The following is a 27,126-nucleotide window of genomic DNA, read 5'->3' as shown; positions in this document are numbered from 1 at the left end:
GCCAAATAGAAAAAAGATTACAAATTTGAAGTTGTTTCGAACATCGGATATGCAGACATATTTGAAGTGAATATGAACATAAATCCAAATAGACGAAGACTTATTTTATCGGGACGGAAGTACCTCCTATTTAATACGAATATGTGTCTCTGATAGAATATGTATAGATGTATGTGTGTTGAATTTATAAATGTGCGTATAAAAGTATATTTATAAGTAATTTGCAAGGGTACATTTTTATTCTTACTATGTTTAATTATATTATGTAAGTATGCGTTGGTTATTCTATTTCAGGATTGATACCGGGGTATAATTGTACTATATGTTAATTACAGTTGAAGTTTTTAAGCACGTATGTTTAATTCGTATCTATGATAAGATTGCATATATATATATATATATATATATATATATATATACTTAATGCTACTACATAGAGGCTATACACATCCATTTTTAACCAAACAAGTTATATATATATATATATATATATATATATATATATATATATATATATATATATATATATATATATATATATATATATATATATATATATATATATATATATATATATATATATATGCATAGAACTTTTATTTTGAGTATTTATGTATTTAGTTGTATATATGCATGGATGTTTTTGTGAATTACTTTGCGAGAATAATTGGGGTATTCATTGTGTAATTCATATATTAAAAGCACATTTACATATAATTAATATAGCTTTTTATTGATAAACACACTCATATCCGTATTAGTTCCCCGATGAAAACATATTGGTGTGATCCCACTCAAGCTGATTGATGTTGGCAAATCCATCTTTGATCCCTAAAGACAACAATTTGTAATTGACAAGATTGGTATAAATATACATCTGCGCAAAACTTACCGTCTTCGTCTTCCGAGTCAGTATTATCCGAATCAGAACTTTCCTCAGATGCGCCATCAGTTTGCATTGGATTAATGGTAATGGTCAATGCAGAATCATCCCAAATTAAACCTTCATCAGATACCTAAAATATTAAGTAAGTAATATATGTGAATGCAAATTTATTGTTAGTATGATACAGTTTATAACATAAAACATGGGTTCATAGTATAACAAGTAACAAACAAGAAATCTCTAGTGGAAACTGCTCGATAACGAAATCCTCTGAGCCCTGCGAAAAATTGGTACTTAAATAATTCTTCGCGTCTCTCTGCTTTTCACACACATAGGCATGCACGCAAAAACATGAACTCACTGCAGTGTGAGTGTGTTTTTGCGATATCTTCATGAATCTATTAGATCGTGATTATAACATCAAAGTGCCGAAACACAAGTCTCTAGTATTTGAAATACGCCTTTTACAAATTGAGCAAAGGTATAAAAAATTCAAATCTCTAGCTCTTATATCTTCTGAGATAAACGCGAGCAAACATATGGACAGACGGACAGGGCTAAATCGGATGATCTCGTCGCCCTGATCGAGAATATATATACTTTACGGGGTCTAACACACCGCTTTCTGCCTGTTACATACATTTAACAAAATCAATATACCTTGATTTCCCATTTTCAATGGGTTCAGGGTATAAAAATACGTTGTTTCCCATAGTTGCCTGCTACGACCGTAACAATAACAAGCCAACTGCTTTGTTTAATGCAAATTAATCAACCCAGCTCGCCACCTTGATCAAGGATACGCCTTCTTGTGTCCTATTTAACAAACAATTTTTAAGAAATCAAACTATTTTACCTTCGGGCAAGGCTGATGTCGGTCGGTGTATTTTTGGTTACTTTTTAGCCTTGCAATAGAAATGCCACAGAGTAAGATGACGAGGAAAACGCATATTAAGATTATTAACATTGTTGGATGCGACGCCTCAGCTAGTAAAGAAGATTTAAAAAATGTTATAATTATTATTATTTTTAAGATTATTATGATTATTAATGTTATTATTATTATTTTTATTATTGTTATTACTATAACTATTATTATTGTTATAATTATTAGAAAAGTGGATAAGTAGAAAACCCGGTGAAACGTCTTTCTATTTGACAACTGCTCTCCGGACATGCATACTTTCGAAAGAACCTAAATAAGATGGGAAAAATTGCCGAATTCAGCTGTATTTACTACGAAAATGCAATGGAAAAGGTGGTCGGAAGAAAGAATCGATATATATATATATATATATATTTTTAGGTCGATTCTTATTATTATTATTATTAATGTTATTATTATTATTACCATTATTATTTTCCTCATTATCAATATTATAAATAATACAAATTTTTAAGTGAGAATTAATTTACAAACCTTTGTGCACGATTGAGTGTGAATGAGACTTAGGCTCCTGTACATCATTAATATGGAGCAAGGAGTTCGAAAAAAACTTCGTATCTGAAATAAATAAATTTCTGATAATTTTCACAATAATTCATCTATATTATATTAAAAACAAGTAAGAACGTTTAGTCGGGCGTTACCGATTGCGGAACACTCACGCCTCTAGTGAGCGGATCGGAAAAATTTTAACACTTTATGAATCGCCGATATACACGAGCATGTGTTGGAACAATTTCAAGTCTCTAGCTTTAAGAGCGCCGAAAAAATTGCGTTCATACGGAAAAACGGACAAGACGGACATTGCACAAAACCAGTATACTAATTCACTTTCGTGTATAATAATTTAATTGTTTAATCAATTTTCTTCTGGAAGGATTTCAATGAAACTTTGAGATCGTGATCGAGAATCTACATTTAAAATTTGACGACTCTAGGACTAAAGGTGTATTATATATATTTTTCAAAGCCGATTTTTGATACGATCTTCTATTGATAAAAAAAAACGGGATATGATATCGATGTATACGCTAATATACGGACTTTTTTTCAAGTCTTTAACTCATAACTTCTGAGATCGAGATCGAGATTGAGTATTACAGCAAATTAAATATTTTACCTGAGTCTGCTTGATCCCCACTCTCGCTTATACTTCGCCCATTGTGATAATTTGATAGAAAATTGTCCTTTCCTTCAGCGCTTGTAACGGCTATGGATAATGATGGTGCATTTGTTGTTTTAAAAAATTGCTTCGGATGCAGGACGGTCAATGTGAGTGTATATTCAACACTTTTATATTGAGCGGATAGCTGCGAACAGGATAGCTTAAACACACGATTAAGATAATATGCCGGTTTCTTGTTGCTATAGACTAAAGCACGCAATACGCTTAGATAACTGCGAATTGAATCGGTTCCGATCATTTCAACGCCATCCTTGTTAATATTTGTTCTGATGTCCATTGTAGATGACAATGACTCATCTCCGTCTATTTGAATTTCCTCATGGTCCGGATTTAAAGATGGAAATACAATTACACTGCACGAATCGAGTTTTTCTTCGGAGATCCCATTTCCGCTATCACCATCGGTGGATAGGCCAATGCGAACTTTATCCAAGATATGCACACCGAATTTAATTTCTTGATAAGAAACGAGTTTATTTTGGGTTCCTAAGGAATAAAAACAGACTGATAAGTTTCGATACACTTTTAGAGCTGGTCTTAAAAGCTCAGATATATACTCATTGGCACTCAGTTGAAAAATATAGATAAATTAAGATATTATTTTTAACATATAATGCATATATAATTTTTATTTAACTTAGTGCCAATGAGTTCATTATTTTATTAATATTAGATAGGGTATCTTTTTCCACTGCGGCCGTTTAAAAGTCTATAGATACAACCTCAAAACGCAACACGTATCACTGTAAACGTCCTCTAAATACCGACCAAACCATTATATATAATTGTAGTGTATGGAAAGTGCAAAAAGGACAATTTAATCTTTAACGATATCTACTAAAACGAAATTATTCTTAAAACCTATAATTACTACAAACATAATATCAGATTTCAGATATATAGCCTCATATACTTATAAATTAAAAACTTTAGTGGTTTTTGTATTCTTGACTATTTTAAGACTATAAATGAGTATTCTACAGTCGGTTTCGCCTAACTGACACGTTCTTGTTATCAGTTTTATTTACCGGAAATTGCAATCTTTGTTGCCAAATGTGAAGACTTCGGTGTAAGCTGTTCGCCTTCAATTTGAAGTCTTCGATTGTCAAGTGTATACAAAGTAGCAGTAGTTTCTGCCTGTTTTTCGCTAGGGATTGTTGCTGGCTGAACCGGGTCATTTACCATGATATATGTCTCGATTGTGGGCAGACGTATGGCACTCTGATTTGCGCACATCATTGTCGTGCGAACCTCAATGTTTCTGCGTCCTATAGTGGGATTTTTTTTAATATTGATATATTGAATTCTACGCATTAATTGCTCTATATTATGCTTGCTTTGTGCCTCTATATATATTTCGTTCATTTTTGCATTGACCTGTACTTGAAAGTCTGTCGGCTCATCTTCTGACTGCTCTTCAAGTTGCAATGCCGTCGATGGTAGCAGATGTTCAGCACAGCTCGTTCCACACTTAATATCCTCGACAGAGAGCACACCGTTGAGAGATAGTTTGACTTCTGATATGTCACCATTGAATCCGTGCTTTAGTCGGTTTTCTGAGCTCTGGTAACATGCTCCGACCGACAGTGTAGTATTAACTCCGTGTGCAGCATGCAGGGGCCAATCATCAATGATCTCCGGATTAGCATGATGGTCCTCAACGGAGCTCTCAAATTGTACACCATCTATGAACAGCTCCACCTTGGATGACTGGTATACGTTGATTACATAGTAGTGCCATTCATTGTCGCAGACCTGCGCTATTTTCCATCTCCATTCCGCTGGACTAAATATGTTTAGATCCCCGTCATTGAAATTCTTTCGCAGCAGTAGAATAAGTCGGCAGTTTCGTACGAACAGTGCCATATGATGACGATTCATTTTGTGATCATCCGCGTTGCAAACTATGTGCTCTTTTACATGTTTGTTCATTGGGCTTTGATTGCCATGGCGAAAGATCGTCACAATGCTAAAAGGCTTTAGCGAGAAATCGTGATGGTCAATAAACTCATCGGGTACAACTACACCAGCTGACCCATCGAAATGGAAGATCGGCTCGGGACCCTCATCATAACTCAACGCTTTCGTCCAGTCGGTGTCACGGGGCAAAAGATCCTTTAAGTTTTTATTCGCTGGACAGTTCGATGTATCACGATCACAGCCAAATGATATATGCTTGGTCTTAATGCGAATTAACATCGACAAGTTGATTAGGTCATCATAAAATTTAATGTATGTAGTATGTATGCTTACCTTAAGAGCAACCGCTGCGTGAATGTTTAGATCATCAACTGCGCATAATATATTGCATAAATCAAGTCGCGCATTCGGAAACAGTTGTAAGCTTTCAGTGCTACCGGACTAAAAATTATGATTATTTATAAAACAAAATGTATTCATTCGGGAAAGTGAAATTAGTATATGGGTTTTGTGCACTATCCGTCTTGCTGTCCATCCGTCTGACCGTATAAACGCATTTTTTCAGCGCTATTAAACCTAAATATATTTAACTTCGAACATATACTCGTATATACCCTCAATTTATACAAGGCCTTATACCTTGCAAGGTAAGCATAAGGACAGGGCTAAATCGCCTCAGCCTTGATCAGGAATATATATACTTTTTGGGGTCTGCCATGTCTCCTTCTGCCTGTTACATGCATTTCAACAAACCCATTGTACCCTTATTTCCCATTTCAAAAGGGTCAATGGTCCTAAACACTTTGAGGAACTATAATTTTAAGTTACTTTGCTATTTACAAATCGGATAGCATTTGAACACGCATACACACACACCGTTCGCTTACAAAGAAAGTAAAATCAAATGATAAGTCACTATATGCCTACGGAGCTAGCGAATGAGATGTCTTTTGCTGGTGAAAACATATATAACTATTTCCATATATATATCAATTTAATAAATACTTACAACATAATCGATTCTTTCTGGTATGCCTAAGAACTTGGCATCGCACACACGGCGTACCTTGATGCTCACCATAATGGGAGCAGACTCTTTCATGGCGCAGTCGTAGGCCACGACGGATAATATGTGATTGTGGGATACCTTATGAGAGAGAGGCTCTTTGTTTTTGATTGAGCCTTCGTTGTCAATTGTAAATGGTTCATCACTATTTAGTATCTCATATTTGCAAACATCTCCAAACAGTGGAGTGCAATCTTTGTCTACTGCTTCGACACGAATAATTTCGTTATAAAGTTTACCCTCGTCGACTTCGGTGACATACGATGGCTGTAAGAAGGTCGGAGCATACTCATTTATGTCGATCACTGTGATATGGACGTTGGCCGAGTTCGATGGCGTTCCATCGCAGTATATGGCAACAATCTCAAAATGGTAACTTTTACGCTTTTCACAATTGAGTGTGTGCCGTGCCTTCAGTATTCCAAGATTGTTAACCAACTCAATCTGAAAATTAATTTTCTTTTATTGATTTTGTTTTGATTAAATTTTGTTAATATATGATGTGTTCGGACAGGTTACTTTGCTGTGTGTTATTGTAGTTTGATAGCCTCACCTCGAATGGAATTTCATGATATGGCTTTTTTACAATGCGAAAGTTGCAAATTTTCTCTTCATCGACATTAATTAATGGAGTTATTTCCACTAGAGTCTCATTTTCCCGAATCAATCCATGGTAGGACTTTTCTAAAATATACTCTGAATCATGACAAAATATAATTGTTATAAAACAGCATTCAAACAAATTTTGTTATTTTGATAATTTAAACAAACCTCGCTGTATTAGATACTCGTCCTCATTTTCAGTAGAAATGCCAGCATAAACCGTAACACCGAGGAAACCAATTATTGTTAGGCCCAAATAGGCAAGACTTAAGATTTGTGACGGCCCCATAATTCTGGATGAATTTTTAATTAACAAATTTCCCAATATATTGTGTTTTCTCTGTAATTTCTGTAACGGAATAATACAAAAAAATTTCATAATCTGTACTTTCAATTAACTTGCATCTATTTGAAGTGCACAGACTATTTTTTTTTTTTATATTAGACAATCATTAAGCGATATATCCGAATTATTTCAAACAAATTAAAATTGTAAATTCCCTCCGAAATCAGATGCATCAACTGTATGAATGTGCTTGAATTTATAAGATACACATTTTATGAGATACATATTTATACATGTATAAACATACATATCTAGATACATATACATATATCCGAATTATTTCAAACAAATTAAAATTGTAAATTCCCTCCGAAATCAGATGCATCAACTGTATGAATGTGCTTGAATTTATAAGATACACATTTTATGAGATACATATTTATACATGTATAAACATACATATCTAGATACATATACATATGTACATGCTAATGTGCATTCACTATTTTTTTTTTTTTTTGCAAATCAATCATTTCTCATGTAGAGAAACCAAAACAATTCACGTTGATTTCAATAATTAGAATAAATAGAAATTTGGATTTAAGTATTTGAATTCTTATTAATTTTTCACCCACTCAGGACATGCAATAATCAATATTTGTTTGTACCTAAAATTTTCTTCTGTCTGCTTCAATGTTAGGGTGATAGCTTTTTAAAAAACAACATTAAAAATATTATGCACGATTTGATTTCCTGATCATTTAGGCATTTACCTATTTATCCGACATTTTTTATGCGTCCACCAAGAAAAGAATTAGTTGATTTATAATTTCCTAAATAATCCCTCGCTTTTTTTAAGTTGCTTGACTGGTGTATTTTTCCACATCAGTTTCGTACACAAATTTCTTAATATCGATTGCTTGTGATACCGATATTTGAATCGAATAATATAATTGAAATTCATCTCTATTTTTCAGACATGCGGGGTAGACAACAATTACTTAGAAATACCAATTTGTATTTGATACAAATAAGCATTTTTCAAATTATTTTAGAAAAGTAACAAGAAATAAACTTATATTTCCTTACAAAAGAATCTCTGGCCACACTGTTAATGGAAAAGAGCGCTCTTCAAAGAATTCGAAACAATAAAATTTTAAATTATATGAAGTATAACGAGTTCCACATGTAGCTGTTTCCATTCGATTTACATTTTGAATTTGAGTACCACCTTACTCATAGCATTTGTATACTGAAATATTTACTTAATATTTGGATTAATGTTTTTATAAATAACTATAAAATATAAAAAATCTTCATAATTTGCACATATGCCTAATATTAATACATCACTATCTTTTATTTGTATGAGAGAGAAAAATAGAAGATGTACTTGATGAAATATATAGACATTGTGAGTTCAACCCCAGGTCTCTAAATGTTTGAAACAAGCTAGCAACAGTTTTTGTCGATTTCATTCAAGGCGCTAATGTGTGCGCGAACATTTTTACATACATGTATGTATATATTTATGTGTGTATGTGACTAAAAACGAACGGTACGTATACCTATCCCGAAATTCCCGAAGCAGGCAGCCGATGATGATTCGGCATCGAATACAAACACGTTTGTCGGAAGGAAGTTAGTGAGCGGATATCTATATTTTCTGAGCCACTCTGTAGATGCTGTTATCCATTGAAGCCAAACCGTCGCTCATTCATTCATATCAATTTATGTGGCGCGTTGGAAAAGTTAATAATTCATTCATTAGTTTATCTGTATTAAACAAACGCATCTGCGACTTACTTAATTTGTGCAATCGCGGTGAACTTAAAAGTGAATTGCATGTAAATCTTAGCAGACTGTTAATTTAAATTTAGGTATATACATAGGTATATAAATATATAAATACATAGGTATATAAATATATATATATATATATATATATATATATATATATATATATATATATATATATATATATATATATATATATATATATCTATATATATCTATATCTATATATATATATGTATATATATATATATGTATATATATATGTATATAAAGCTAAGTACATATGTATATGTATATATAGTAGTGACCAAGTCAAAGTCGCCCATTTCCATACATGTTTGTCGCTTAAAACTGAGAGGGAAAATCCTAGTTAATGTATTTTAGAAAAGTGTGAATCTATTATTGGATTGATATATTTGTATAAAATTGAAACTTTCATGGTCGTTAAAGAAGTTTATGTCTATCAAGGGTGGAGTACGGGTCCCACCCCTCAGTTAAGTGTGTGCAAATATGCGTGCGGGTATGTAGTCTACTTATATACATGCATATATACATGTATACAGGCATACACAGATATTTGAAATTTGTATACATACTATCGTGCGTGCATACAGATACATACATAAGTGCATATAAATCTATATATCTGTTTATATAATATCTATTAATATATTTATAACGTTGATAGATAGAAATGAAGAAGTATGCCAGATTTCTTTTCGCAGTCATAGGATGATTTTAATATTGTGGAAAACTACCCTTTTTTAATTTTGGTATGCTATATTTTTTATAGTGAAATTGTTGAATTAGTCTATCCAGTAAAATAAATATAACGAAAAAAAATTAAAAAAAAAAAAAAAAAAAAAAAAAAAAAATCACAATGAAAAGAAACATGAGTGTGACTAATGGTAAATCATCGCATCAAAAATATAAACACGTCTATGTCCACGATGTGGGGCTATCGATGAAAATATCTTACTTAATAAGTGGAAGAGCTTATAAATATTGCAAAAAAAAAGTAATTCTTAATTTATTCAAAACATTGAATTGAATTCGATTCACGTTTCAAATAACAGCACTAATGTTTGTTTTTATCGAGCACCTGCACCAATTAGTTTAACAAAAGTTTCAAAATAAAAAATATTTAATATTTTCTAAGTAAAAAATATTTATTACTGTATGTCTTTCATATATCTTTTTTTAAATATATGTATATTTAAATTTTCTATTATCTGCAAAGGTCAATTCTCCAAAAACAATAAAAATTAATTATTCTTCATTTATACAAACCATTCATTTGAAATTCGTAAATTCAAGGTGTATATCTGATTGAATATTTTTAAAAATTCAATTACATAAATTTTTGGGTATGTATATATATATACGTGCATATACTTTAACTGTATAAATATGTATAAAATAAATCGAACGGGAACTCAATGACAAAAAAGAATATCACAATATATTAGACCATTTAAGGTTAAGAAGATTTCTCATCAATTCGGTTAATTGATTGATAGATACATAAAAAATGCGTAAAATCATTTTTTCTTTGCGGCAAAAGAATTTTTAATTAAATTTGTGTGTTTTATTAGGTGTTCATTTTGTTATTGTTTAATTGATTTATTTTATTTTTTCGCATGCTCTTTTATATGTATATACATACATAGACATACAATATGCTGATACTATAATCTTAATAAAAAAAACCTTATCGATTTTCTTATTGCAAACTGACAGACAACATCAATATATTAAAAGACATCTACTCGATATTATATGCATAATGCGCACTACTGGATTTTAATTAGATAATCAGAGATGCATTGTTATATCAGTATGGTAAGTCTAACTTAGCTTAAACGATTTACGATTTTCGTTACGTTATCAAATTTTAACGACATTCTCTTATATTCATGTTCTAGCGAAAATATTTATAGTATTAACAACAGTAAAATTGGAACTGTTGTACTAACTCATATTACGAATCGGGTTTATGAAATTTAAAAAACTTTTATTTTTGATAAAAAATGTAATAATTTGAAACATAACATAACATAAAATCCAAAAAGTATTTAGGATTTGTGCATCATCCTCCTGTCTGTCCAAATCACATTTTCGAATAAATACTTGGGTAAACCTCATAACATATCATAATCAAATATGTGTAGCTAATTCTAATTACACGTCTGACGGAGGAAACTTTTCTAGCAAGGATGAAAGAGACTATTTACATAAAGAGCTTTGTAATTTGTAAAAGCCTCCATAGCAGAATTGAATTTAATATTGGCTGCACTCGATGGCCTCTACCACCGATGGCTTTTATACTGTGAACCCATTGACAATGGGAAATCAGGGTATAATGGTTTTGTTGAAATGTATGTAACAGGCAGAGGCGTAGCAGACCCCACAAAGTATATATATTCTTGATCAGGGCGACGAGCTGTCCGTCTGTCTGTCCGTCCGCCCGTCTGTCCGTATGTTTGAACGCGTCGATTTCAGAAGATAAAGGAGCTAAAGACTTGAAGACATGAAGAAATATTTATACTTAAATTTAAATCTAATAAATGTCACTATAGGAATATAGTATCACGTATACGGTCTGTGAATGAGTATTTTGCAGTTGGTAATGCCCGACTGCAACGTTCTTACTTGTTTAATTACCAATCCTGTGCCATTGCACAGGCATGGTGGGTTCAAGGTGCGGAACAAAATCACCGGAGATCCGAACTTCAATTGTAAGTGGTGCGGTAGCATGCCTGGTAAATCCAATGATTTCAAAAATTCTACTGGGTATTGCAAACTATATATGTACATATAACATACATATATATATAACGCGTCGATATCAGAAGATATAAGAGCTGGAGACTTCCAATTTTGTTTCCAATGTTCGTATACACAGCGCGCATATCAAGGTTATTACTAAAAAACGATAACTCATTCCGATATTTTTATCGATAAAAATCGTATCGAAAATCAGTTATAAAATTATATCTCCCACATCTTAAAGGCAATAGTCTCCAAATTTAAAATGCATATTAAGGTGCAATTTCGATTTTTGTTAAACTTTACCCCAGCTACATGCAACAGTTTTCCTATACGTGTGCACACATACATTCAAACTTCTTCTAGCACATTCTTAGAATTAGTCGAGCGCTCTCGACTAGAGTTTTCTTACTTATTTTCATATTAATTTGTTAACGCGCAGGTTATCGAATTTTTTATACCCTAAACCCATTGAAAATGGAAATCAGGGTATAATGGTTCTGTTGAAATGTATGTAACAGGCAGAAGGACACGTGGTAAACCCCACAAAGTATATATACTTTTGATCAGGGCGACAAGATGAGTCGATTTGGCCCTGCCCGTGTCTGTCTGTCTTTTTGTTAAAATTACATACCACCCACCTCTATATCAACACCCTCATCCACATATTTGTAAAAAGCGTATATCAAGTACTAGAGACTTGTGCTTTAGCACTTTTGATGTTATAGGAATGGTCTGAAAGTTTCATGAAGATAGTCCACCTTCAAGAAAAGTTTTTAAACAATTAAGTCCCCATTATTTCATGTATTGTTTTTTTGTGTAAGCCGAAAGAATCTATTTAATATATTTTGAAATATGAGTTACTCGAAGGGTTCAGGGAATCTTGTAGACGAGCAGTCTCGACTAGAGCTTTCTTACTTGTTCTATATATATATTTTTTTTAATATGGGACCAGCAAATGTTATAGCTTTTAATCGCCTCTTTACATTACATTTTCTTATTGTATATATTATTAATATTAATTAATGCAATCAAAATAATTATTAACATAGAAGCATGTCCTGATATGTGATGAAAATGAAGCCCTTTTAATTCTATATGGCTCTTCTTCATTTACTGTATTGCTATTTGTAAATGCTCAATCTCTTTAGTATGGTTAATTCTTGATAGAACGTCAACAATCTTTCCTACGTATGATGATGCGATTTTCTCGTGTCTTTCAGAGTAAATATCGTTATTACGAGCTATTCTACTACTACTAAATTCTCGGAAAACCCTTCTTTTATCTTGGTTATTTCTTCCCCAAATTGGTAATGCTTCAATATAACCGGGCTTAATCTGCCATGATTTATATCAATTAGCATATTTATTACCCCTGTTTGAATCTTGTCACATTCTTCAATTAAGGAATTTAATTGATTTGTTTATCATAAATGAATTGCTTCCTTATGCACGTAATACGATTCTTTTAGCAATTCTGTCATATTGTCTATACGTATATTCATGTCCTTGAAATGAATATTGATTTCCTCAGTGGTTCTTTTTAGTATATTTGATGAATTGTCCTCTGATTTTACATGATTCCATTTAATTTCTGACATTTTCCTAATCTCATCCGTTCTTTTTCTAATGAATTTACTTTTATTCAATCCGTTTTGGATCCAAGCTAATGTGATAGTGGAATCACTGCACGCAAAGATTTCAACATTAATTCTTATTGATTCTGTTATTTTAGAAATGAGTTTTGTCAGAAGATGGGCAGCGCATAGTTCCAACTTGGGAATAGTTTTACGATTTTTTCTGGGATTAACTTTACTTTTACTAGCTAATATCACTGAATTTCCTTCTTTCAACGGAATTTTTACATATCGCCCTATTGAATCAATTCCTGTTGTACTGTGAAAATTTTTCTCACAAAATTCTATCTCCTTGACATCTTCTTCTTCTTCGGTTTCTAACTCCCAGAACCGATCTAGATCTTCTATTGCAATAATTGTCGCTACTATCGTTAATTCACCTTTCGACTTTGTACAACCTGAATCAATTCAACCAAATTCTGTATTTTGCCCAAGAAATCCATCTATTTTTACTATCCCATCCTTTAGTACGTGTGGATATAAGTCTGCACCTATTATTATATCTACACGAACTGGTTTATAAAATTGCGGAAGTATTTTCTTATGAAACTACTTATTTCTGTCTCATTTTTGGTTCTGGGTAAATTTAGCAACTGTGTGTGCCTCCTCAGATATAATTGTTTTTTGAGATCCACGATCTATTATGGCTCTTATAATATAATTCCCTTTTATTGCTTTAACTTTAATTATCGCTGTGGCTGATAAGGCCTCTTCTTTTGTGACTACTGTATTAACTTTTTCTGCATTTATATGTAACATAGTATGATGAGGCTTCCTACAAAAGTAACAATTCGTGTTACTTGTACACCTACTAGTATTCGTGTGTCTTAAACACCTTAAACATAACTATATCTTTTTTTGCAGCATCTAATCTTTCTCTTGAAACCATTGCTTTAATCTAAGTAGTTCATTATGCCAGTCAGCAATTGTACTTCTTTACTTCTCTATTTTTATATATATGACATGTTCATGTTTGAACAATTATTATTAATAAATAAAGTAAACTTCGGTTGCTTACAACGCTTTCGACTATAACTATTAGTTATTTTGTATTTAAGTACAAAATATTCCCGAGAAATAATGGAGATGGCAAGGCAATGGTTGCCAGTTCAGATATATGTATATATAGAGAGCCATTCGGAGTCAACGCAAGCTTAGAGCTATATAAGCCGTTGTTAAGAAAGGGGGTCTTAAGGCAGCCAAGTAATTAAGTCGTTAGGCGGAATCGCATGGCGCGAAGTTGAACATACGGGATAAGATAAAGAAGAATGGAAATCAAAATCTTAATATACATTTTAAATTTGGGACTCTAGCTTTAAAGATGTGGAAGATATAATTTTCTAGCTTTAAAGATGTGGGAGATATTATTTTATTGCCGATGTTCGATAACATTTTTATCGATAAAACAATGTTCGAATGAGTTATCGTTTTTTAGTGATAAACTCCATATATATACCCTGATTTCCCATTTTCAATGTGTTCAGGGTATATCAAGTAAGAAGACTATTCGAGACTGCTCGACTAGGAGATACCCTGAACCATCCAATCTGATATTCTAATCACTCTGCGCTTCTTTTAGGCACACATACATACACACGCACGTATTAAAAAGCGCTTCGCTTGGGCTGCGCTGCAGTGTTTTCTATTTCTCTTATATATATACTAGCTGGCCCGGCAAACGTTGCATTGCCCTATCCATTATTTCTAGGTAAAAAATTGTTGAAAGCTATGTTGTTCAGGTTGGGATACACTCTGATTTATTTATTAATCGGATTTTCATTCAAGCACCTTGTTGTAAACGACATTCTTTGTTTTTTGGTTAGGTGCAAGAACAAATAATGCGGATGGTTCGCCAACACGTGAGAAAACACGCATTTTCTAGATTGAGGCCACATATAGTCAATCTTTCCCTGTGATTTGTTGATCGTCATGGCGAAGGTAAGACGAATCGGGAATTGAATTCGTTTAAACTCAAAGGGCATATCTGTTGGGATCATCGGAATCCTAGGAATAAGAATAAGAACACAGTCGATAGATTTAAATAAATACAGAGTACCAACGATTTTATTTTGAATTATAAAATTGAGGTCATCCACATCTTTATTTTTAACCGCCGAAATTGCTCGCTCACTAAACTATTTAGTATTTTTGTGGACAGCAATGATATTCGGAAATACTTTGTTGATAAGCTCATCATTTAATGAAATGAAATTGCAAAAATTTTGAGGAAATGAAATCAAGCCACTCGATTCGTCAACAGAAATACGGCCATTATCGACATTCAGCAATTGCTTCGAGAAATCATCAGCAGATAGATCGTTCAACAATGCAACTCTCATATTTACAGACAGTTGATGTTTGGTTACATATCGCCACAGATATGATGCTTTGAGGCAAGCGTTTATTTCGTCGGCAGCAGTAGATCTTGGAATTACTGGTAGTGTTTGTCGGAAATCGCCAGATAATAAAATCCTTGAACCGTTTCTTATTGCCGTTTCACGGGCTGCCTCTCTTTGAGAAGCACGAATTAAGGCCCTTCCTTGCTGGGAACTAACGTGGCGCCTTTCTCGGGCGATTTCTCGTTCTTCGCCAGATAATTGACTCGCGTTATTCCGTTGCCTAATTGCATTATGGGTTCGCCGGGAAAGATTAGATCTTCTAGGACGCGGCATTTTTATTAATAGTAATACGGAATATGCACTCGCACAAAACCACAAAGCAATCGAGATATATAAATATGAATAATTTACACAAACTAATGTCTGAGACAAACAAATTTTTTTTTTTATAAAATTAGCTTTTTTAGGTTCGCCTGAGGCTGTGCCGTAGACTGACTGACTACATTTGTTTACTTCTTTCTATACTATTGTATAATATGAGAGCAGGACCGAAAACTGTCACTGTTATCAAGCCTACTGAGTATCAATGGAAATTTGAATCTTTAGGGAAAAACCGCGTTTTTCAAGTATAAGTGAAATTTTTTCAGTATTTTTATACCCTGAACCCATTGAAAATGGGAAATCAGGGTATAATGTTTTTGTGTAAAAGTTTGTAACAGGCAGAAGGAATCATCGCAGACCCCACAAAGTATTTATATTCTTGATCAGCACGACGAGCTGAGTCGATATAGCCCTGTCTGTCTGTCCGCCCGTCCGTCCGTCCGTCGTCCGTATGAACGCCGAGATCTCAGAAGATATAAGAGCTAGAGAGCTGAAATTTTGTGTGCATACTCGTGTATACCATACACAGTACGAGTTTGCTTTATTTTTTCGATAACTCATCCGATAACTTTTTTATCGAGAATAATCGAAAAATTGATTTTGTTTTTTTGAGCCTCATCGGAGTCCTATCAGACGTGGAGACTTCAGACTTACTGTGTATATACATATGATGAATACAAACTTTTTGTAGTCAACAGATTTTAGATACCACGCCCCCTTCGGCCTAAAAAACCTATTTCAAGTACTAGAGACTTGTGCTTTAGAATGTACCATATAATTACGCCCTGAAAATTTCATTAAGATCGTGTGTTTACAAAAGAAGTTATTCACCAAGTAAATTCTCATACTATTGCCTACACTGCAGCGTAGCCCAAGCGCAGTCGCTGCTTACTGCGCAGTTAGCAGAGCGCGGGCGCGTGAGGGTGGATGCATGTGTATGTATATGTGCGTGCATAAAAGAAGTGCAGAATGATAAGAATATCAGCTTGGACGGTTCAGGGTATCTCCTAGTCGAGCTGTCTCGACTAGAGTCTTCTTACTTGTTAAGATCTGCTATTCTACTCGTAACAGAGACAAATCCAACAAATCCAAAACCATGAAAATTGGTCCAGCAGATCTCGAGCTATAAGTGCTGGAAAACTTTTCACAACTCTCTTATATATATATATAGATTTAAATACATCGAAATTGGAATTTAAACCATATGAAACTGGGAAATCAGGGTATAATGGTTTTGTTAAACGTGTATGACAGGCAGAAGGAGGCGTGGCAGACCCAACAGAGTATATATGTATATTTTTGATCAGGGCGACGTGCTGAGTCGATTTGACCCTGTCCGTCTGTCTGCCCGTCCGTATGTATGAACGCGTCGATCTCAGAAGCTATAAGAGCTAGAGACTTGAAATTTTTTTTCCTAGGTCCGAGCATATCAAGTTTATCGCCAAAGATCGATAGCTACTCCCGATATTTTATTTACGATTAAAAACCTAGTTAATAGCTAGTTATTTAATTAAACCGTCTACACCTTTAGAGCTAGAACTTCCAAATTTTAAATGTAGATTCACGTGTATTTTATATAATTTCGGTTTTTGTTAAAATTTACCCGCTCCCTCATATCCCCCTCACCCTCATATTTGTAAAAGGCGTACTTCAAATACTATTTTGGAATGTACATACACTTATACATTATGTCTACGTACTGAAAGTTTCATTAAGATTGTACGTCGTGAAATTAAATTATTCAATAAATAAGTTCTCAAAATATTTCCAACACTGCAGCGCAGCCCAAGCGCAATCGCCTGTGTATGTGCGTGTGTTTGTTTGTATGCATGTGTGTGTGCTTTTGTTTGTTTGTATGCGTGTATGTGCGTGTGTGTTATTATTATTGAAATTTCAGTTTCACGAAGGGTTCAGGGGATCTCGTACGCGAGCAATCTCGACTAGAGCTTTCTTACTTATTATAATTGTTTAAATACATTTATATATTTAATTAAAAAAGTTTTCTATATCTCTTATATTTTTAAATCCAAATTGAAATTTTAGCCTTACTATATGTGCGTTTTTATTAGTTTGGTTCAGGGTAGTGTCTAGTCGAGCACTCTCGGCTAGAGTTTTCTTACTTGTTTTTTACTTTTATTTTTATTTTTATACTCATTCACGAAGTGAATTATTATACTCATTCACGAAGTGAATTAGTATATTGGTTTTGTGTAATGTCCGTCTTGCTGTCCGTATGAACGCAGTTCATTTCCCGCTATTGAAGCTAGAGACTTGAAATTTGGAACGCATACTCGTGTATAACTCCGATTTATATAGTGTTAAAATTTTCCCGATCCGCCCACTAGGGGCGTGGCAAATCGGAAAATGCATTTTCCGATATACCAGAAATCATGTTAGTTGAAGAGCTAGAAAGTTGAAATTTGGTATGTAGATCCGCGTTGACCCCCCAAGTCCAAAAAGCTATGGTGGATATATCTACGCCTATTGGGGGCGTGGCAAATCAGATAAAAATGTATCTCCTAAAGCTCTAAAGCTAGAACGTTGAAATTTCGCACGTGAGCTAATGCTATAATTCTATAATGAACTGACTATAATGGCAAATCGGACCTGAAGATATAGTGATTTTTCAAATTTGGCTATATTCTAGGCACTATTGATGCTAGAGACTTGAAATTTGGTATATATACGCGAGTTGACCTCCCAAGTCCAACGAGCTATGGTGGATATATGTCCGCCCAAAGGGGCGTGGCAAACCGCATCTTTATATCTCCTACAGTTTAAGAGCTAGAAGCTTCAAATTTGAATAGTTGAGTTACTGGTAACCTCCTTAATCGATGCCCCAAAAATAATTGTCACGCCTCTTTGGGAGCGTGGCACATCGAAAAAAACCCTGTAATTTTCACATTTTTTAAGCGTAAGCATTCAAATTTCGCATTTATGTTACCGTTAGCTCTTTCTAAGAACTGGCCAAAAATGAGATGTCTACGGCCACTAGGGGCGTGGCAATCGGCATTTGTAGTATCAAATTGCGACATTTATATGCTTGAGCTATCTATGTATGTACTATGTACAAATCGGCTTAATAGGCATTGATAACACGGAAGGAAACATTTTTATAAAATTTAAAAATAAAATTTAAATATTTAAAAAATATTAAAGAAGCTAAAATAACAAAATCTGCAATTTACTAAACAGAGTTCTCCGCGGGATTTGAACTCGCACCCAAGCCATGTTTGTCAAAACAATAAAAACGAATTTAACCGTTGCCTTTGCCGACAGCGCCACCACCTACTGTCGACAATTATAATTAAAATGAAATCCAAAAATGAGATTCTTGTTATGACGCATTATAGAAAAGAAGAGCCAGCAAAAACAAATCAGTCTCATTTCAACGCTAGAGTATGCATTTATGTGTACATACATACACACATACAAATGAGCGCGTGCATAAGAAAAGCTGGAATGCTTGATGCTACATATGTATGCGTGCAGACTTATGTACATATGTACATATACATGCATAAATGCGTACATACATATATGAGGGCTATTTAAGAAGAAACAAATTTAAGCTTATAAAATTTCTCAATTAGAAAACAGAATAAAATAAGTATCTATTTTATAAAAAACCAAATATGTATGAAAAAAACACACAACATTGAAGGGGCTTTGAACCTCCGCCGCTGTAACATAGTAACCACGCTATCGTTTTGCTTGACAATCTGGTAGCTAAAATACAATAAGCTAATAACAGAGCGTCATCTGACAAAACTACAATAACAGCTAGAGAATCCAGAAATCAATCGCAATTCTTAGAAAGCTAAAAAGCGTGCTTTTGTAATGTAAGCAAACGCTTAAGAATCTGCAATAGGTGTGACCGAAAGCTATCAACGTAAATTACCATACATTTGTACTCAAAAAGTGCACGATCAATATAATAATTATCGATTACCCGATAAAAATTACCAAAAGCTACAATAAAATCAAAAATCATAATTGTTTTGTACTAAATTTTTTTAAAGCCAATTTCAATTTGAAATAAGAATAAATGCCCCTTTGTAAACATAGTATCATATATACGGACTGTGAATGAGTATTCCGCAGTCGGTAGCGCCCGACTGCAACGTTCTTACTTCTTTTTTTTTTTTGGTGGGCTGAGGTGGGAAAAACGTTATCAGCTCTGACTAGTCCATCTTATTTAGATACTTTCAAAAATATCCATGACCGGAGATCATTTGAGACTTCGTTACCCTGTCGTTGAACCATAAACATTTTCCATCAGTGTACTCAAAAACGCAGTTGATATCGTTGTTTTTCGCATCCCATGATTCAGGAATTTCCAGTAGGTACTCCAGTATATGAAAACAAGTAAGAAGACTCTAGTCGAGACTGCTCGACTAGGAGATAACCTGAACCCTTCAGTCTCATATTCCAATCACTCTGCACCTATTTTAGGCACACATACATACGCACGTATTAGAACGCGCTCTGCTAACTGCGCAGTAAGCAGCGATCGCGCTTGGGTTGTGTTGCAGCGCGGGCAATATCAAACGATATTATTTGTTGAATAATATAATTTCTAGACGTCCAATCTTAATGAAAATTGCAGATCATGATCACAATGTTCAAATGTATGTACATTCCAAAGCACAAGTCTCTACTATTTGAAATACGCCTTTTACAAAGGTGAGGGTGAGGGGTCGAATTTAGCGGTGGGGGTAAATGTTGACAAAAATCGAAGTTATATAAAATACACACTAAAGGTGTAGGCGCTATAATTAAATAACTAGCTTTCGAAAAGGGTTTTAATCAATAATAAAATATCGGGAGTAGTTATCGATTTTTAGTGATAAACTTGATATGCGCGTGATATACACGGACCTAGGAAAAAAAATTTCAAGTCTCTAGCTCTTATATCTTTTGAGATCGATGCGTTCATACATACGGACGGACAGACGGACGGGCAGACAGATGACAGGGCCAAATCGACTCAGCTCGTCGCCCTGATCAAGAATATATATACTTTGTGGGGTCTGCCACGCCTCCTTCTGCCTGTTACAAACTTAAAAAAAAAACCATTATACCCTAATTTCCCATTTTCAATGGGTTCAGGGTATAATGATGCACCAAGGAAACAAGCATTTCGGTCCACCTAACACTATGAAAAGCATTTTTGACATCCAGGGTCACTAGCAGAACCATTGGGCACGAGTATGCATTTCTTCTCTGCGTAGCTCTGGCTGGCTGAACCATTTTATTAATAGCTCCTATTGTATATTTTCCAGCACTAAACCCGATTTGTCTAGGATTAATTTTTCCAGAGAAATCTACTGTAGTGAGTAGTCTGGACTTAGAAGCTTTTTTAACAGCTTGCCAGCTGTGTTTATAATGTATACAATGGGCAGTATGCGGAAAGTATGTTGACATCAGCTTTACCTTTGCTAATAAACACCAGTCTCTGCTCTTTCCACGGTTCTGGGAATATCCTTTCTTTGAAGCCTGCATTATACATCTTAATTATAAAAGTAGGTCCTATCACCGTCAATATCTCCGCCAGTATTTTATTCCCGGCGCTCTTTTATTCTTCAGGGAGAGAGCTGCAGTAATGAGTTCTTACTCAGAGAAATTGGGTCTAAGCCATCAAACTCTACAGGTGCCCGCTTATGCGTTTCATGGATGTGTGTTGGAAATAGTGATGAAACCATCGTTTCGTAATCCGCGTTTGACACTGCTCCGTAGTTCCTCAGCTTCTTTATGAGTCTTTTGTAGCCAACTCCCCAAGGATCTTTGTTTATATCTTTGCAAAGCTTTTTCCACTCGTCATGCTTATTGCGTGTGATAGCAATCGACACTTCTTTTCTTGCATTATCATGGTTACACCACTACGCCTATTGTCTGCCTTCGTTTGCTATGCGTTTTTGGCATCCCATAGCTGTTAGGCTTCTTTCGACTTGCATCGAGCGCAATGTATTGGCAAACTATCACTTTCGTCTATCTAATTCAGCTAGTAATTTTTCCGTATCACCTTACACTATCCCTTCTATGGGAATTCGTTCTGGAGCGCGCTGTGTGTAAAACCAAAATATGAAAATAAATAAATAAAATTGTTCAATATTCTTCAATCTTTGCAGAATAAATACATACACATACATATATTTTTAATTCTGCTCTACCTAACACAAGGCAAGTGCATCTTTTTAAATGCACGTAGCCACGACTATGGAGTGCCGAGAAGTGCAGACGGCAATAAGTTAGTCAAGGACTCGGACTCAACATCCAATGTTAATACGGCCTTAGTAGAAGACGCAGGGGTTCGAGCCGTTGGCGAAGTCTTTGTTCCAAAGACATTCTCAATAAGTTCGCAAGAACCATCATGTGAACAGCTACGCGCTATGTGGATGTGAGTTTCGATATATGTATTGACATATAGAATTATAATTATGTACTCATCATAGATTTTCCAAGAGACAATCTCGTGCAGCTGAAATGACAAATGAAATACCCACATATCGTGATCCCTTCACATACAATGTTTGGGAACCCATCTACTCTAATTCTCGGTTGCTCGGCTCGTAAGTTTCTTAGCCCCAAGTATTTTCCAAGTAAAGTAATGTTCTACCCTTATTGCAGAATTCGCATGGGTGCTCGGGAACGTGCTAGATCCCCAGTATTTGGACGTGTCTTAAGTCGAGAACCCATCATACCACAACGTATGTCATTTGAGCAACGTCCACGAAATCTTGATGGAAATCAAAATGGAGCTAGCCAAGCACGCTTATATGGTGGTGAAGTACGTCCGTCTGGAATTGGAGCTGGAGCTGGAGCTGGCACTGGGACAGCGGGCTCCTCTCCACGCAGATCCAGTAAAAATAGATATGTGGGCGTATCAACTAACTTGGCAGCCAATAATGTGGGTGGAAGTCATAACTCAGTCGCTGTACATGGCAGCTTTCAAAAGCTGAAGGAGCTCATCTGGACAGAACGTGCTAAAGAATTGACACAACAGCGTCGAGCAGAGGAACTTGCAGCACGAGCTGCTGTGCTCAAGGAAATCGCTAATGGTCAAAAGTATGATTATTTTTCCTTTGAAAGCATAAATCATTCTCCGTGGGTCCTATTAAATTTGTATGGAATTTGTAATTAGTAGACATTACCATTATATTTAAGAACTCAATGTGGACAGGCAGACCCCATAAAGTATATATGTCCTTGAAGGGCGGCGTGCTGAGTCGATCTTTATAAAACCATAGCATTAACTGACGTGCACTATTTCAGGATTCTAGCTTTAAAACTATAGAAGATATAGTTTTCAGCTTTTTAACTCTTCACCTAATCTGATTTCTGTCATACCGAAAAATTAAGTTTCCGTGTTTCTACGCGGACAGACATACAGACGGATAGAAAGACGGCATTGCATAATACCAGCAAACTCATTTCACTTTCATGAATGACTATATAAGCCGAAAACAAAATATATGCGTCTAAGCACGCACATATTTTAACTCTTCACCTAATCTGATTTCTGGCATACCGAAAAATTACCTTTCCGTGTTTCTACGCGGACAGACATACAGACGGATAGAAAGACGGCATTGCACAATACCAGTAAACTCATTTCACTTTCATGAATGACTATATAAGCCGAAAACAAAATATATGCGTCTAACCACGCACAAACTGAAAAAAAAACATGTAAGAACGTTTCAGTCGGGCGTTTCAGTTTTCAGTTTTTCTCGATTTGCCGCGCCTACTGGGTGTAGACACTTCATTTTTGGCCAGCTCATAGACCAAGCTAACGGTAACTTAGCTGCATATATAAATTTGGATGCTTGCGCTCAAAAAATGCAGGGTGTTTTTTTTTGATTTGATTATACCCTGAACCTTATAAAAATGGGAAATCACGGGTTTTGTTAAGATGTATGTAACAAGCAGAAGGAGGCGTGGCAGACCCCACAAAGTATATATATTCTTGATCAGGGCGACGAACTGATCCCTGTCCGTCTGTCGCAGCCCAAGCGCAGTCGCCTGTGTATGTTGTGTGTGTGCTTGTATGTTTGTATGCGTGTATATCTACTCCTACTAGGGGCGTGGAAAATCGGACCAGAAGATATAGTGATTTTTCAAATTCTGCTATATTTTAGGAACTATTGATGCTAGAGAGCTGAAATTTGGTATATACATACATACGTATATGACCTTCCAAGTTCGAAGGCTTTTGGACAAAGCTTATATCTCCCAATATATAAGAGTTAGAAGCTTCAAATTTGGATAGTTAAATTACCAGTAACCGCCTCTATCGATTCTCTAAATAATATTGTTACGCCTCTTTAGGGGCGTAGCATATCAAAAAATTTCAAGTCTCTAGTTCTTATATCTTCTGAGATCGACGCGTTCATACATACGGACGGACACGGCAGAACACGGCTAAATTTATTCAGCTCGTCGCCCTGATATATACAATATAATTTATGAGCTATTCGACCATAATACCTTGATTTCACATTTTCATTGGGCTCAGAGTATAACAACAGTGATTTGCGCACTTTGAGATCGGCGCGAAAATTATTTGCGACCTCTGGAATATACTGATAAATATATATTATTACTTTAACATATTACATCTTGATTAGCATTCAATCATCTTACAAGACACCTTTTAACAATCCCGGAGATTCCCTTCTAATGGATGAGAACCGCAGCCCTGATAGTAGCAGCAATCAGTATTCGAACGGCGATCGAATATCAATTGCAAATGTACAAAATTTTGATGCAAGTATGAAAAATGTTGGGCATAGCAATAGTGGCTCTCGAGCGTCAACCCGCCGTGTTGGAAGTGCATACAGGTTTTTACCTACTGGACAAACGCGAAAGGAATCCTATTTTACTGGTAAAGTTGCCGCCGGCCGACCAAAAACATATTCTCGTTTAAGAATGCTAGTTACTGAAATTAATGCAGGTAATTCAGCAGAGAGTGAACATACATCATCTATCGGTATACCACGCACATATCCCGTTCGACAATCTCACTTTAGGGAAAGGAATCGTTCACTTTTCAAGCAGGTAAATTGACCATATAAGTATTTTCAAAAGATACACAAACACTTTGTTTTCAGACATTATAACACTTATGTATATATGCATCTAAACAAATAAATATTCCGTTACAAATAAATCGATTTAATTTTTAAAGCTTATATATTTTTCCCCTTTTTTCAGTATTTGCCAAATGAATATTTTCGGCGAAATACTCGAATAATGAATAGTTTTCAGTTTGGGCCTCAGCCAGAGCTTCAAAAAGTTGGTCAAAATCTAAATGAGAATTATTTAAGTCCGTTAACTACTGTCGAGTATTACACGAGGCCCGGTAGCAATGGCTTGCTTTATTTTAATAATAATAAATTATTCGATGAAATTGGATTAACTCAAAAATCTGATGAGCATGACTTCAATTTCGACAATAACGCGTATTAAATTATTTGTTATAAAGCATATTGTGACAATAATTAATCAGAAGTATATTTAAAAAACATTGTACTAATTATATTATCATTTTAATTTAATCAGACCATGTAAATACATAATATAAAATATTTAGCATGAATATACTTATGACAGGAAAAACGGTTGTCAATTTAAATGTATATGTAATACCCAAATACATAGGTGTTCATATAAACTGGAGAACAGTTTGATCGACTATACAATGTGTATGCTTTGTGAGCTAATTAAATTGTTGCTTTCATTCATATTTTCCAAATGCTATAAAATGTATATACATATATATAAACATGAAATCTGTATAAAAACTGTTCATATATCTTACAGTTGTAATTGTTGTAGGTGGAACAAAGAATTATAAGAAAAGAAATTTTTTATTTTATTTTAATGGGAGCTGTGAATGAAAATGGACATATATATATATATATATATATATATATATATATATATATATATATATATATATATATATAACATTATATATATTCATATCTATTTCAAATTCCGCTTTGGAATTAATTAAATGCTTCCAATATAAAACAATCATCAATACCTAAGAAAGTGGAATTAAAGTACGCCTTTAAAACAAAAAAGAAAAAGAATATAATCATTGAAATCAGGTTCAGCAAAGGATCCAATAGAAATGTAAACGACAGATATTGTTTTTTTTTATAATTTAACCTTTCTAAGTAGTAATCAACGCATACAGCTATCTACACAGATGATAACACCTATATACATACGCATATATGATATAACTGTGCCTGATCTTCAACGATTAAACTAAATATAATAAACAACAATCAATTGAATGAGACAAAAAAAGAAACTGCTAAAAATTATTATTAATTATCATTTTCGAGACGGAACAGTAAATAAAAAAAGCTAACACAATTATAAATTTAAAACAAAATATAGAATAGAGAGCGTTGCTATAATTTACATTTTACAATTCTCATTCTTTGATGTATTAAATAAATAAAAGAAATATATTAATATATATATATATACATATATATGTATATCAAATAAATGTCAATTTAACATATCGAACTTATCCAAAGTACTTGTGCTACCTATTTAATTATTTAAGAATATATGACAAACATTGACAATAAATATCTAGTTGTGAGTTCCGGACAATAACAATAGACTTTTGTTACATATGTATATACATACATAGGAAATTAGAAAAAATACACGATGTATGATATATGTAAATATATTAACATATATGGAATTGCCTACGCATGGTTGATGTTTTTGAATAATGCAGAAACAAAATTAATATGAAAACTATTTTACTTAGGAAGTTATTGTGTATCTTATTGTATATTAAACGAGTCTAAAAATAAATAATTGTATGAATATAAAATTTTATTCTTTATTTATTATAGTTATAAGTACTAGCTGGTTTGGATCGTTCCCTGATTTGAATCGCGATCCGTCATATGTTTTTCCACCTAAGACGTATCTTTGCAAATACCTCTCGAAAATACGAACAAACATCTATTTTTATACGCAGCAAATTAGAAAAGCTTACATCTCCTACAGTTTAACAGGTAGAAGATTCAAATTTAAATGGTTGAATTACTTATCGTTGTCCTAAAAATAATTGTTGCGCCTCTAACGGGGAGTGGAACGACTAAATATATATATTCCAATTGGGTGCAGATTTGGGCCAGTGTTCGGACTAGAGAGAGTTTAAATCTTTTGTTACTAAATTATATAAAATATATTATTTTATTGAACACAAAGTTTTTATATTACCTTATAAACACCACAATCACTAGTGCTCTAGTGTGGGAAAGC

At 34.1% G+C, this 27,126-nt stretch overlaps 2 protein-coding genes and 1 long non-coding RNA gene across 4 annotated transcripts in view; 2 read left to right on the top strand and 1 right to left on the bottom strand.

The window, feature by feature from the left end:
* LOC149090911 (uncharacterized) overlaps positions 1–27,126 on the top strand; it is a 148,443-nt gene that overhangs the window by 119,779 nt on the left and 1,538 nt on the right. The gene's annotated exons all lie outside the window — the stretch shown is intronic.
* On the bottom strand, positions 137–6,956 carry Cals (calsyntenin 1). The gene is made up of 10 exons (XM_018107091.3): positions 6,776–6,956; positions 6,558–6,700; positions 5,948–6,448; positions 5,272–5,379; positions 4,047–5,199; positions 2,953–3,504; positions 2,307–2,390; positions 1,743–1,873; positions 893–1,016; positions 137–831 (listed from the first exon to the last, which is right to left on the bottom strand). The coding sequence occupies exons 1-10, from the start codon at positions 6,894–6,896 to the stop codon at positions 758–760; spliced, it is 2,991 nt and encodes a 996-aa protein (XP_017962580.1). The 5' UTR covers positions 6,897–6,956; the 3' UTR covers positions 137–757.
* LOC108658220 (uncharacterized) lies at positions 10,497–26,682 on the top strand. Of its 2 annotated transcripts, XM_089262865.1 has the most exons (7): positions 10,497–10,532; positions 21,948–22,216; positions 22,272–22,388; positions 22,447–22,884; positions 24,447–24,703; positions 24,773–24,876; positions 25,033–26,682. In XM_089262865.1, the coding sequence occupies exons 1-7, from the start codon at positions 10,512–10,514 to the stop codon at positions 25,285–25,287; spliced, it is 1,461 nt and encodes a 486-aa protein (XP_089118991.1). In that variant the 5' UTR covers positions 10,497–10,511; the 3' UTR covers positions 25,288–26,682. The 2 variants fall into 2 exon arrangements, with proteins under 2 accessions (XP_089118991.1, XP_089118990.1); XM_089262864.1 differs by having other exon boundaries at positions 24,447–24,876.

This window comes from Drosophila navojoa, chromosome 6, assembly GCF_054131105.1.
Source record: "Drosophila navojoa isolate 15081-1374.11 chromosome 6, UAZ_NAV_1.0, whole genome shotgun sequence".
Taxonomy (NCBI): Eukaryota; Metazoa; Arthropoda; class Insecta; order Diptera; family Drosophilidae; genus Drosophila; species Drosophila navojoa.
Note: the sequence above shows the minus strand (reverse complement) of the source record. Positions and strands in the feature narration are given on the sequence as shown.

What these genes read in the sequence shown, in the direction of transcription:
- Cals (XM_018107091.3), bottom strand. Translation starts at nt 6,896, where the DNA reads ATGGGGCCGTCACAAATCTTAAGTCTTGCCTATTTGGGCCTAACAATA. An exon ending in ATCATGAAATTCCATTCGAG is followed by an intron (nt 6,449 to 6,557) that starts GTGAGGCTATCA and finishes ATTAATTTTCAG; the next exon opens with ATTGAGTTGGTTAACAATCT. An exon ending in ACACTCAATCGTGCACAAAG is followed by an intron (nt 1,874 to 2,306) that starts GTTTGTAAATTA and finishes CTTCTTTACTAG; the next exon opens with CTGAGGCGTCGCATCCAACA.
- LOC108658220 (XM_089262864.1), top strand. Translation starts at nt 10,512, where the DNA reads ATGCATTGTTATATCAGTATG. An exon ending in AATTCTCGGTTGCTCGGCTC is followed by an intron (nt 22,389 to 22,446) that starts GTAAGTTTCTTA and finishes CCCTTATTGCAG; the next exon opens with AATTCGCATGGGTGCTCGGG. An exon ending in GAAATCGCTAATGGTCAAAA is followed by an intron (nt 22,885 to 24,446) that starts GTATGATTATTT and finishes CATCTTGATTAG; the next exon opens with CATTCAATCATCTTACAAGA.